Consider the following 12,361-nt stretch of genomic DNA (forward strand, 5'->3'; position numbering starts at 1 on the left):
ATGGGGCTGCTGAGGGGCCTGCTTGGAGCCCGCAACCTACTCCTGGTCATCCTGGTCCCGCTCCTGCTGCTGCCTTTGCCCATCCTGCACCCCACAAGTGTAAGTACGACCTGCCCCCCCCCCCGGGCCTGGGCGCGGGCTCAGGTGCAGGGTCAGGGAGGGGAGGCCAGCCGAGGGACCCGGTGCTTCGGCAGCACCTGAAGACACCCTTGTTGTGGCATGAAAGGAGCTCTGGTGGCTGAGAACCTAAGGCACCGTGACTGCTAACCAGAAGGCCGGCAGTTCAAACCCACCAGGCACTCCTTGGAAGGCAATCTCCTTCCGTAGTGATACTGCCTTGCAAACCCATGAAATGGGAAGGTCTTTCTGGAGGATGCTAAGGTACCTTCTTCCTAAAAACTGCCTTTCTCATCCCTCTGGCCCACTCCCAGGCCCAGGGCCCTGATTAGAGTAGGGGTCTGGGTCAGAGTGACTGGTCAGTGGGCCAGCCTGCCCCAGCTATGGCTGGGCAGCCGTGAAAAGAAGGACCTGGATTCGTTGGGAGCCAACTTGTAACCTTCTTGATCTGGAAGCAGCAGGAGACCCAGGAAGGCGACACAGTAATGCTGAAGGAGCAGGATGGGGGAGCATGGTCCGTTCCCAGCGAGGGCCACTGGGCACCTGTCCTGGCTCTGGGCGCTGGCTGTGCTGGGCGCTGATACCCTGATGTTAAATTGAAAGTTCACCTTGGCTGGCAGCCCTGACTCTATGGATAAGGCCCTTTGATTGTCTGCGACCTCAGCTGCTTTTGCTCTGTGCCCTATAGGAGGGGGTGGGAAATGTCACTTTCAGAAACAGGATGAGTCGTCACACCACACACCACACCAGCGGCCACCTAGTCCTTATCAGGTGTGTGTAAGCCCAGGACCGGAGCTTTGGCCCCTTCCTGTCCCTGGTCTTCCCCTCCCCTGCCTGTGGCCTTACCCCTGCCCCCAACAGCACCACCCTGGGGTTTTAGGGAAGTTAAGCTAAGGCACATGTTTGTGGGAGGGAAAAGCCGGCCTCCCCTTAGCCCCTTGAATAGCTTGGTAACCAAGATTAAATTAAAAAACTAAATAAAGGGGATTAGAATGGTCCCTGTCAAAGACAAACTGGTTCGAATCTTTAGTAGAACCAACACTTCCGAGCACCAAGGAGACGCTGACTGAAACGGCTGGGATTAGCAGGCAGTGAGTGATGGGGGCTTTACACCGGTCCTTGTTCTGCCCCACCCAGTGGGCCTGCATTCTGGTCTCCCCTTTCCTGGTCTGATTGAAGGGAATGCACACAGGAGACTTTATCACCCTTTTCTCCAGGGCCCCTGCCTCCCCCTACATCAGCCCCACTTCCAGGAACCATGACCTTGGGGTACATTGTTTCTACATTTCATTCTGGAGCCCTTCAGTGTCTTGGTTATTGATGGCTACTGAGAAGAATCCATGGGAAGGGAAAAAAATTGAAGCAAGCAAGAGGATCTATTATAAGTTTGAGGGAAGAGGGGTGTTGTGGGAGAAGAGGAAGGGCTGGGAAACACTTCCTCAGGCCAGGACACTGGGCCTTCTCTCGACCTTGCGATTGCTCTCAGTCTGAGTTTTACTCTAGTTTTCCAACAGGGCCACGTTCCCAACATTTGAGGCAGGGCCGGATAATTGTGGGCAACTGTGGTAACCAAAAACACCTCCAGCACAGCCTCCCTCAGAGGTTCCAGTCAGTGGAGGTGGGTAGGACACAGGGACGTGCATTCTGCCTCTTTCCCAGAAAAAAAGATGGAGTGAGGGGGCTCCAGTGGGGCAGAGGGCCTGGAACCCCACCAGGTCGTTTTATTTCTGTGACAATGAGGGCATTGCTCTACATTGCATTCTTTTCCAAGAGGAGCCATTTTGATTTCCCTGTTGATTCTGCTGTCTTCCCAGCAGTTCTAAGCGTTTGAACTTCCCTCTGATCTTGTGGCTCTGAGGATGTCTCAGTGGGAGCTACAGTCAGCAGTCGCTGGGCTCAGTTCCCATTTCCCAACCCAACCCTGACCCTGTAATCCATGGGCAGCAGGAGGGAACACAGCCCGTCCAGCCAAGCCGGGTTAATCGCTCCTGCAGCCTTCCCTGATCACAGTGACCTTTTGTTAACTTTGCCGCAAGAGTCTGAGGGCGCTTGTTCCGAACCCAGGGAGGTGTAAACAGAGCAAGATTCCTCAGGGCCTTGATCAGCAGCCAGCCTCTGGGCAGGTCAGACCTCAGCCCTGAGGTTTTAGAGCTGAGCGAAAACTGAGGAAGGTCCCTGGGTGGCATAAACGCTTTGTACTCTTCTACTTAAAAAGAAGCCCTGGTGGCACAGTGGTTTAGCGCTCGGCTGCGAACCGAAAGGTGGGCAATTTGAACCCACCGGCTGCTCGTGAGAGAAAAGAGCTGCTAGTCTGGCCCTGTAAAGATCACAGCCTGCAAACCCTATGGGGCTGCGCTGTTCTGTCCTGTTGGGTCGGAATCAACTCGACAGCACCCAACAGCAACACTAACTTAAAGGCTGGTGGTTTGCACCTACTCAACAGCACTGCGAAAGAAAGGGCTGGAGATCTGTTTTCACAAAGACCACAGCTAAGAAAGCTCCATGGAGCGGTTCTACCTGTAACACATGGGGTCACCAGGAGTCAGAACCAACCCAGTGGCAACGGACTTAAACACTGAGGAAGCCACCGCCAGCTTGGGTGTTCTACACAGTGGCCTTCAGAGTCCCAGGGCTTGGCGATAGTGCCGTCACTGAGGACCTGGGACATCGAGTGGCCTGGCCCAAGAGCAAGCCTTTCTCAGCCCTGTTCTCCAACCCCATTCTTGACAGTCAGCACTGACAGGGCTGAGGTTAAGGGGGAGCTGCTTTTTCTAAAAAATGGTGTGTGTCTTTGCTCTGGGTGAACCTGTAGGTTGTGCCACCAGCAAGGTGGGAGGCCCGGGGGGAAATGATAAGAGGTAGACAGCACTGTGCAGTTCCTCTGTGGGAGGCTGGCTCCATTGGGCCTTCCCTCTGAGGTAATCGCTCTCGCGGTCCGCCTGCAGGAGGCTGGTTCCGTCAGAGCTTCCCTCTGACGTAATCGCTCTTGCGGTCCGCCTGCAGGAGGCTGGTTCCGTCAGACCTTCCTCTGAGGTAATCGCTCCCGCGGTCCGCCTGCAGGAGGCTGGTTCCATCAGAGCTTCCCTCTGAGGTCGACAGCACCATGCATTCCCTTTGTAGGAGGCCGGTTCCCTGTCCACCACATGGAGAGGCATGAATTCCACAGCAGTGAGAACCTGACTGTGCTTAGGGCGCTCGCTCTCAACGGGGGCTGTTTTCTCCCTCCTCCCCAAGGGACATTTGGCCACGTCTGGAGGCATGTTTGTTTGCCACAACAAGAGTGGGGGTGCTACTGAGGCCAAAGATGAAGTTCCATATCCTGCGATGCACAGGACAGCCCCACGACAGAGAATCTGGCCCCACGTAGCAATAGTGCGGACACTGAGAAACTCCACGTCGGAGAATCATGCCTCTTCCTCATCCGGAGATGGGCCTGTTACCAGATTGCTGCCTGCCTCTCCAGCCCCACCTCCCCTGCCCTACTCTACCCTGCCTTCCCTTCTTCTCCTCTCCCCACCACCCTTCAGTTTCCTCTGGCTTGTTACTAACTCTTCAAGGAGGGCCCCGAGATGCTGCTATAGAATCATAGAACCTCAGATGGGAGGATGGAGAGAAGCAGTCCAGCAGGTCTTCCAGCTGCGTGAGGCCTAACAAGGCGTCTCATTACAGTGTACTGCTGCCCAGCTCTGGGAAATCACCCAAACAGAGGGATTCACACCTCATTGGTCATTGCTGAATCACTGGAGTCCTTTCTCCAAATATTATCTTGTGTGTAATTCACTATGTAAATCGAACGAAAGCAGAGGTTCCCTGGTTGGGGTGAGGCTGGAGAAGGGGCTGATTCGGGGCCCTGCTGGTCTCCTCCTGTCCCTTGGGATGTTCCTGAGACCCGCACACAGAATCCAAGGCGACAGGAGCACCTTTTGGGTTATTTGTAACCCAAGGGTCTCACTTTCTAGTGACCTGCGTCTCTCAAATCGGGCACACACCCAGTTGCCCCACAGCCTCCCATCTCACACACATCATTGACCTCAGGATGGCTTAGGTCAGAGCCCACCTTTAACATCTCACACACATCCTTCCCAGCAGTCTTGAGACATCTTCCAAAAACCGAATCTGTTCCACTGAGTCAACTCTGACTCATGGCGACCCCGTGGGTTACGGAGTGGAACTGCTCCATAGGGTTTTCTTGGCTGTAATCTTTAGCACTCCACTGGGTGGTTCTGAACCACCAACCATTTGCACTGCTCAGGTACCTTTGGAACACCTTCAACTATGCTGAGAAGTTTTGGTTTCCATTCAGTGTGATAATGACCTGTTCTGACCCAGCTTTAACTCCACCTTGGGGGTGTCTGCTCTGGGCCTGGGTGCTGTGTTTAAGGTTCAGGCCCACCCTCCCCAGGTTCAGGTTCCAGCAGAGCTGTGGTGCTGTCACAGTCACCGTGTTGCATAGCCAGGAAGCAGTCGTGAACACCCACTCGTGTGGGCCCCCACACATGCTCGCCGCACTCCCTGGCCCGGCTAGCAGGGGGCCCCCTCTGCCCTGGATGGGTTCTCATGGCAGTGGCTGTCCTGCCCCTAACAGCCTCTTTCCTCCCATTGCAGGAGGCCGCATGTGCTTATGTGCTGATCGTCACCGCCACGTACTGGGTGTCTGAGGCCGTGCCTCTCGGAGCTGCAGCCCTGGTGCCCGCCTTTCTGTACCCGTTCTTCGGAGTCCTTCGGTCCAGTGAGGTTAGAGCCCTGTGGTCTGGCCCCCTAGTGGGTTCCTGCTGGGCCAGAGGAGGAGGGCGCACAGTGAAGGGGGACTCAGGGAGCACTCGATGGGGCTTTACTGACCCTCTGAAAAACCCCTGGGCACTAAGCCTGTGTACCTGCTGCTCCCATCTGTGACCCCCATCTCCCTCAAACTGGTCAAGATGGGCCTCTTGTGTGTGTCTATTTAGGCTCTAAGTGCTCAAAGCTAAGGCAAGAACTGGGCCTTCCTTTCTTTCTAATCTCATCAGAAAGCTGAGCATGTTCACAGTAGGTGCCCAATTAATGTTTATTGACAGAAAGACATCCCACATTTCCCTGAGTCAGCCTCTCTAGAGGACATTTCTGTTCCTTCTTCTTCTCCACGTCTTCCTTGGCTGGGCTCTGCCCTCTGTGGTTCACTCTTTCTCTGTGTCATGCTCAAAAGCTCAAGTGGAAATTGTCAACATGAAGCCCAGCTGTAGCCAGATTTCAGAGCAAACACCTAAGCCCGTGAGACATATGGAAGGACAAGAAGAGCCAGGACCCAAGGCAAGATGAGTGATGGTCCTCATTCATGAATAAACCAAACCAACTGTCGTCATATCACGTCTAGCTCTTGGTGGCCCGTGTATGGCACAGTAGAACTGTGCTCCATAGGGCTTTCAATACGTGGTTCTGTTTGGAGTCCTTTCCTGTTTTCCTGGAGTTTCTGATGAAGAGGATTGAATGGTAGAGGTGGGAGTGAGGTTAGGGACAGAGGCACAGGAGGAGGAGGAAGGACAACTGATGTTTGGGTGTCTGCTAACAACCAGGCCCCTTCCCAGGTGGCATAGTGCCTAAGGCATGTGACTGCTAACCAGAAGGCTGGTGGTTCAAACCCACCAGCCACTCCTCGGAAGGAAGATTGGGTAATCTACTTCCATAGAGATACCGCCTTGGAAACCCAAGGAAGGGTCACTGTGAGCCGAATTGTCTCGATGACAGTGAGTTGGGGTTTTTTGGTTTAGAGCTCCACAGGGTGCGTGTTAACACTTCCACACACATGATATTGTGGTCTTCTAGTACTGATCTAACAGAAAATGCTACAAATGGGATGGCTTTAACAAACAGAGATTTATTCTCTTACTGTTTGGGAGGCTAGAAGTCCGAGTTCAAAGTACCAACCTCTAGGGGCTGGATGAAGGTCCTTTGACCTTGGGCTTCAGCTGTGCCTCTTGCTGCTGGCCCACTGAAGCTGGAGGCTTCCCTTAAGTCAGGCAGGTGCTGGCTGCTGAGGGTGACAAACCCAAAAGCCAACAAGTAAAATAGCACAGTCCCAAGATTATCAAACAACACAGCAACCCACTGGTTCTTCAAGTCCAAAGAGTTCCAGGATTGGCAGGAAACATGGCAGGCTGCTAAATGAAGACTCAGCTACATGGAGGGTCTAAGCATGCCAAAAAGCTGCAGCGATCTTGCTCAAATCTTCTCCTTATGTACTGGAAGCAGACCACGTCCCTAAGGCAGCTACTCAGCTGCTCTAGTAGAATCCACCATGGAGATGATTACCAGTCTCATCATGGGGAATAACTACATCCAGCTGCCCAGCCAGTCAACCAGGCCCAGCCAAGTTGACACACAACCTTAATGACCCCAGATGAGGGAACAGTTGCAGAGAGTTAGGAGATTTACCCAGGATCACAAGGAAGGAAGTGACAGCACTGGATTCAAACCCACATCTATTAGATGTCAAAGTCTAGGCTCTTGCTTACTGTGCCACCCAAACACACTCCATAAAGGACTGTGTGGCTTCATGGTGAGTTCTTACCAAAAAAATGATCAGAGGGACCAGGGGGCACAATTTGCCAGTTGAGGTGAAAAGCCCTAATCCATCTGCCTGATAACGTGGCTTTGTCTGGTGATGGTATTTCACAGTTGGGCCACCAGGAGCCGCTTCGTCCAAATACAGCCTGGCTCCCTGACCTTGTTAGCTCAGATGAGAGAAAAATGCAGTAAGGTCAAGGCTGGGGGTTATATCCCTTTGTGAGCCAGTTAACTTTGAGACAGAAGGTCTGTTCCACATCAGTGCCCATACCCCTGCCCTCAGTCGGTTCAGCCTGGGCTCTGGGTCTCAGGGAAACCTAAGCCAGGCAGATCATTGGTTGTCACTCCCCAAACCCACCTGGTGCTTGTCTATGCCCTTGCTCAGTCAGACCCTTCTTTCACCTTGGAATGTTCTCTCCATTTCTTTCAACTTTTCAACTCCTACCCATCACCCTCTTCAGTGAAGCCTTTCCATAGATCTCAGGTATTAGGTAGGGTTAGTCCCTTCCTTTGAGCTTCTTTAATGATAGAAACTTTTCTTGAATATGTCCTCTCTCCACCGAGATCCACACCCTCTACAATTTCATGTCTTGTGGCCTAGACCCAGCACAGGGCCATCATTGCTCGTGTTGTTGTTGTTAATTGCCACCGAGTCATGGAAGTCTCATGCACCATGGAATGAAGTGCTGGCTGGTCTTGTGGAATCCCAACTATCAGTTGCAGATCAGAAAATGTTCCATTGTGATCCACATGGTTTTCACTGGCTAATTCTCAGAAGTAGATCACCCGGCCTTTCCTTCTAGTCTGTCTTAGTGTGGAAGCTCTACTGAAACCTCTTCAGCATTAGAACAACATGCAAGTTTCCACTGACAGACACGTGGTGGCTGCACATTGGTACATTGGCTGGGAACAAGCCGAGGTCTCCTGCATGGAGGTGAGAATCTCCCATTGAACCACCAGTGCTTCTCCTTGCGTCTGTTGTTGTTGTCTTGTGCCACTGAGTTGATTTCAACTCATGGTGAACCCAACTCATGGTAGAACTGCTCCATTGGGTTTTCTTGGCTATAATCTTTATGGAAGAACCCAGGACTTTTCTTCTACAGTGCTGCTGGGTGGGTTCAAACCTCCAACCTTTCAGTTCCCAGGCAAGTGCAAACCCAGTGAATGTTTCTTGATTGATATGCTTCTTGATGTTGCATCAATAGTTTAATCTCCATATGAAGCAAGGCCTGCAAATAAGATCCGTGTGACTCTGGACACTAGGGCTTTTGTTCCTGGTAGTAATTCACTGAACATTCAGAAAGATGTCTACCATGTGTGGCATGGATGTTAATGGACCCTGAGGATGACAAGAATGAAAAAATTTGATCCCTGCCCTCTTGAATCTCATAGCTGACCCTTTTGAGTTCCCCACTGCCAGCCAGATATGTCCACATAACTGATTAATTTTTAGGGTGATGACTTTTTAGCCAACAGGTATTAAGAGGTGGTTCAAACCCACCAGCCACTCCTCAGAAGAAAGTTTGGGCAATCTGCTTCTGTAGAGATACCACCTTGGAAACCCAAGGAGGGGTCGCTATGAGTCCAGTTGACTCAGTGGCAGTGAATTTGGTTTTTTGGAGTCAGTTTGGACTGCCTCTTTTCAGTGCAGCTCAGGAGCTGAGGAGTGACATGAAATCATAGAGATGGGAAGCATCTGTTCTAGTAGAGATAAAGTGTAATCCAGATGGAAAAATATAGAAGGGCCTGTTTAGTAATGCCTTATCTCCTGGCACCATGGAGGATTTACACAATTCCCTACACAGGAATGTTCCGGAAGTTTACTCTGTCAAGTGCCCAAATTTTATGTTGGCTAATTTTGATTGAAAGAAGAATGGGAATTCCAGAACACTTAATTGTGCTGCTAAAAGGGCAAGGAGGCCACATCTTCTGACCTCCTCTAACCACACAAGAGGAAGACAGATCACCATCAATAGCTCAAGGCCTATTCCTGCAAGGCCAGACATGCTGCCTCCCTCCAGCCCTTTCACCAACCCTGACACCAACCGTTCCTCCCGCAGCACTCACCACCTTTCTGCTGGGTTCGATAATTCACTGCAGTGGCCACACAGAACTCACAGATTATGAGGTTTATTAGGGAAGCACCAGGTTACAATTCAAGTTCAGGAACAACTCTCAGTCTCTCTCAACCCGCCATCTCTCAGCCAACAGTCTCTCACAGTCTCTCTCCCAGCAGTGCATGTCCCTCGGTGTCTCTCTCAGCAATGTGTGTCTCTTGCATCTCTTTCCCAGCAGTGCATGTCTCTCAGGAGCACGTTTCTCTCAGCAGCATGTTCTTCTCTGCTAGCAGTCAGAGAGAACTCTTCTACCTCTAGGAGGCTGCCTTTTGAGCCTGGCAGAATGGCCAAACTAGCCAATCATAACATCAGAATTCTAAGTACCTGAGAGAGAGTGAATTTCCCAGAACATTACTTTGTGCTGCTCCCAACAGAAATACCCAGGTGGATGATTTTAACAATCAGGAGCTACTCAGTTTCTCACAGCAAATTCTACCATGGAGTTTACAAAGACTTGTGGCTATAAAAGCCATCCCAGGTAATTTACTACCATGCATGTGCTCATGAGGAACTTGGAGTCTGTTGTTTGAACAGAACAAGGGGATACTGCATGGTTTAGAATCAGGAAGAGAGTGTGTCAGGGTTGTATCATTTTACCATACTTACTCAATCTGTATACTAAGCAAATAATCCAAGAAGCTGGACTATATGAAGAAGAACGGAACATTAGGATTGGAGGAAGACTCGTTAACAACTTGTGATATGCAGATGATACAACCTTGCTTGCTGAAAGTGAAGATGACATGAAGCACTTCCTGATGAAGGTTAAAGACTAAAGTTTGCAGTATGGGTTACACCTCAAAATGAAAATCCTCACAACTGGACCAATAAGCAACATCACAATAAATGAAGAGAAGATTGAAGTTGTCAAAGATTTCATATTACTTGGTTCTACAGTCAACACCCATGGAAGCAGCAGTCAAGACATCAGATGACGTACTGCACTGGGCAAATCTGCTTCAAAAGACCTCTTTAAAGTGCTGAAGAGCAAAGACGTCTCTTTGAAGATGAAGGTGCACCTAACTTGAGCCATGGTATTTTCAGTCCCCTCATATGTGTGTGAAAGCTGGGCAATGAATAAGGAAGACTGAAGGAGTTGACGCTTTTGAGTTGTGGTGTTGGCAAAGAATACTGAAAGTGCCATGGACTGCTAAAAAGAACTAACAAATCTGTCCTGGAAGAAGTGTAGATAGAATGCTCCTTGGAAGCAAGAATGGCTAGACTTTGTCTCACCTACTTTGGTCATGTGGTCAGAAGGGACCATTCCCTGGAGAAGGACATCATGCTTGATAGAGTGGAGGGGCAGAGAAACAGGGGAAGGCATTCACCGAGATGGATTGACACAGTGGCTGCAATGATAGGCTCAGGTATAGCAAGGACTGTGAGGCTGGTGCAGGACTGGACAGTGTTTCATTCTGTCATACACAGGATCGCTGTGAGTAGGAGCTAACTCGACGGCATGTAACAACAACAACTATTTTGATTAAAGTCTTTCTAAAAGGCTTATCATTTTCCTGGCCTTTTAAAGAGAAGTTATTAGAAGTAAATTAACTTTTTCGTTACTAAAAAAACAAACTCAGTGCCGTCGAGTCAGATCTGACTCATTGCGACTTCTCCTTGGGTTCCTGAGGTGTTATCACTATGGAAGTAGATTGCCCAATCTTTCTTCCAAGGAGTGGCTGGTGGGTTTGAACCACTACCCTTCTGGTTAGCAGTCAAATGCCTTAGGCACTACGCTACCAGAGCTCCAGGAAAAGAAGGTGTCACCCAGAGGAATCAACACGAGCCAGGTGGTGGCACAGTTGAGTAACCAGAGGCTGGTTGCGTAGCTGAACCTAAAAACTCTCGAGTAGTGCTGCATCTTGAGTAGTCAGTGTTCTCCAGAGAAGCAGGACTTACCAGATATATATATATAGGCAGAAACAGACAGACAGACACTGTTTGATTGGTTTTAAGGAACTGGTTCACATAGTCATGAGGACAGCCAAGCTCACAATCTGTAGAAAAAACCAACAGGCTAGAAACAAAGACTTGATACTACAGTCTTGAGTCTGAAAGACTGCAGGCTGGGAACCCAGGCATGATGTCTACATTATAGCCAGGAGGCAGAATGCCTTCTCCAGGAACCCTCAATTTTTGCTCATAAGGCCTTCAACTGATTGGATGAGGCTCACCCTCATTATCCAGAGTAATCTGCTTTACTTAAAGACCCAAGCAAACCAAACCCACTGCCACTGAGTCAATTCGAACTCACAGCAACCCTATAGGACAGAGCAGAACTGCCCCATAGACCTTCCAAGGCTGTAATCTTTACAGAAGCAGACTACCTCATCTTTCTCCTGCAGAGCGACTGGTGGGTTCGAACCACTGGCCCCTCAGTTAGCAGCTGAGTGCTTAACCACTGCACCACCAGGGCTCCGTACTTAAAGACAACTGACCATAAATGTTGTTGTTGTTGTTGCGTGCTGTTGAGTCGTCTCTGACTCATAGTGACCTTATGCACAAAAGAAAGAAACACTGCCTGGTCCTGTGCCAGCCTCATGATCCCCACTATACCTGAGTCCATTGCTGCAGCCACCATGTCAGTTCATCTTGTTGAGGGCCTTCCCCTCTTTCATTGACCCTCCACTTTACCCAGCATGACATCCTTCTCCAGAGAATGGTCCCTTCTGACATGAACAAAGTAGTGAGATAAAGTCTGGCCATTCTTGCTTCCAAGGAGTACTCTGGCTGCACTTCTTCCAGGCCAGATTTGTTAGTTCTTTCAGCAGCCCACAGTACTTTCAGCATTCTTCGCCAGCACCACAACTCAAAAGCATTGACTCTTCTTTGGTCTTCCTTATTCATTGTCCAGCTCTCACACACATATGAGGTGATTGAAACTACCATGGCTTGGGTTAGGCACATCTTAGTCTTCAAGGAGGTATCTTTGCTCTTTCAGCACTTGAAAGAGGTCTTTGGCAACAGATTTCCCCAATGCAATATGTCTTTTGATGTCTTGACTGCTGCTGCTTCCATTGGCGTTAATTGTAGAACCAAGTAATATAAAGTCTGACAACTTCAATCTTTTCTCCTTTCATCATGATGCTACTTATTGGTCCAGTTGTGAGGATTTCTGTTTTCTTTATATTGAGGGGTAATCCATACTACAGACTGTAGTCTTTAACCTTCTTCAGTAAGTGTTCCAAGTCATCCTAACTTTCAGCTTGCAAAGTTGTGTTGTCTGCATATCTCAGGTTGTTAATGAGCCTTCCTCCAATCTTGATGCCATTTTCTTCTCCATATAGTCCAAGTTCTTGGATTATTTGCTCAGCATACAGATTGAATAAGTATGGTGAAAAGATACAACCCTAACGCACTCACTTCCTGAATTTAAACCACACAGTATTTTCTTGTTCTGTCCAAACGACAGCCTCCTGATCTACATACAGGTTCTTTATGAGTAAATTAAGTGTTCTAGGATTCCTGTTTTTCTCAGTGTTATTCACAATTTGTTATGATCTACACAATCAAATGCCTTTGCATAGTCAATAAAACACAAGTAAACATCTTTCTGGTATTCTTTGCTTTGAGCCAAGATCCATCTG

General features: G+C 49.5%; 1 protein-coding gene across 1 annotated transcript in view; it reads left to right on the plus strand.

Annotated features, from left to right (window-relative positions):
* Positions 1–12,361, plus strand: part of SLC13A4 (solute carrier family 13 member 4) — a 50,254-nt gene continuing 37,893 nt past the window's right edge. The window contains exons 1-2 of the mRNA XM_042782544.1: positions 1–99; positions 4,723–4,851. Coding sequence (XP_042638478.1) covers positions 1–99; positions 4,723–4,851 — 228 coding nt within the window. The remainder of the gene's footprint in view (positions 100–4,722; positions 4,852–12,361) is intronic.

This window comes from Orycteropus afer, unplaced genomic scaffold (genome assembly GCF_000298275.1).
Source record: "Orycteropus afer afer isolate SDZICR_OR568_19922 unplaced genomic scaffold, OryAfe1.0 scaffold00365, whole genome shotgun sequence".
Taxonomy (NCBI): Eukaryota; Metazoa; Chordata; class Mammalia; order Tubulidentata; family Orycteropodidae; genus Orycteropus; species Orycteropus afer.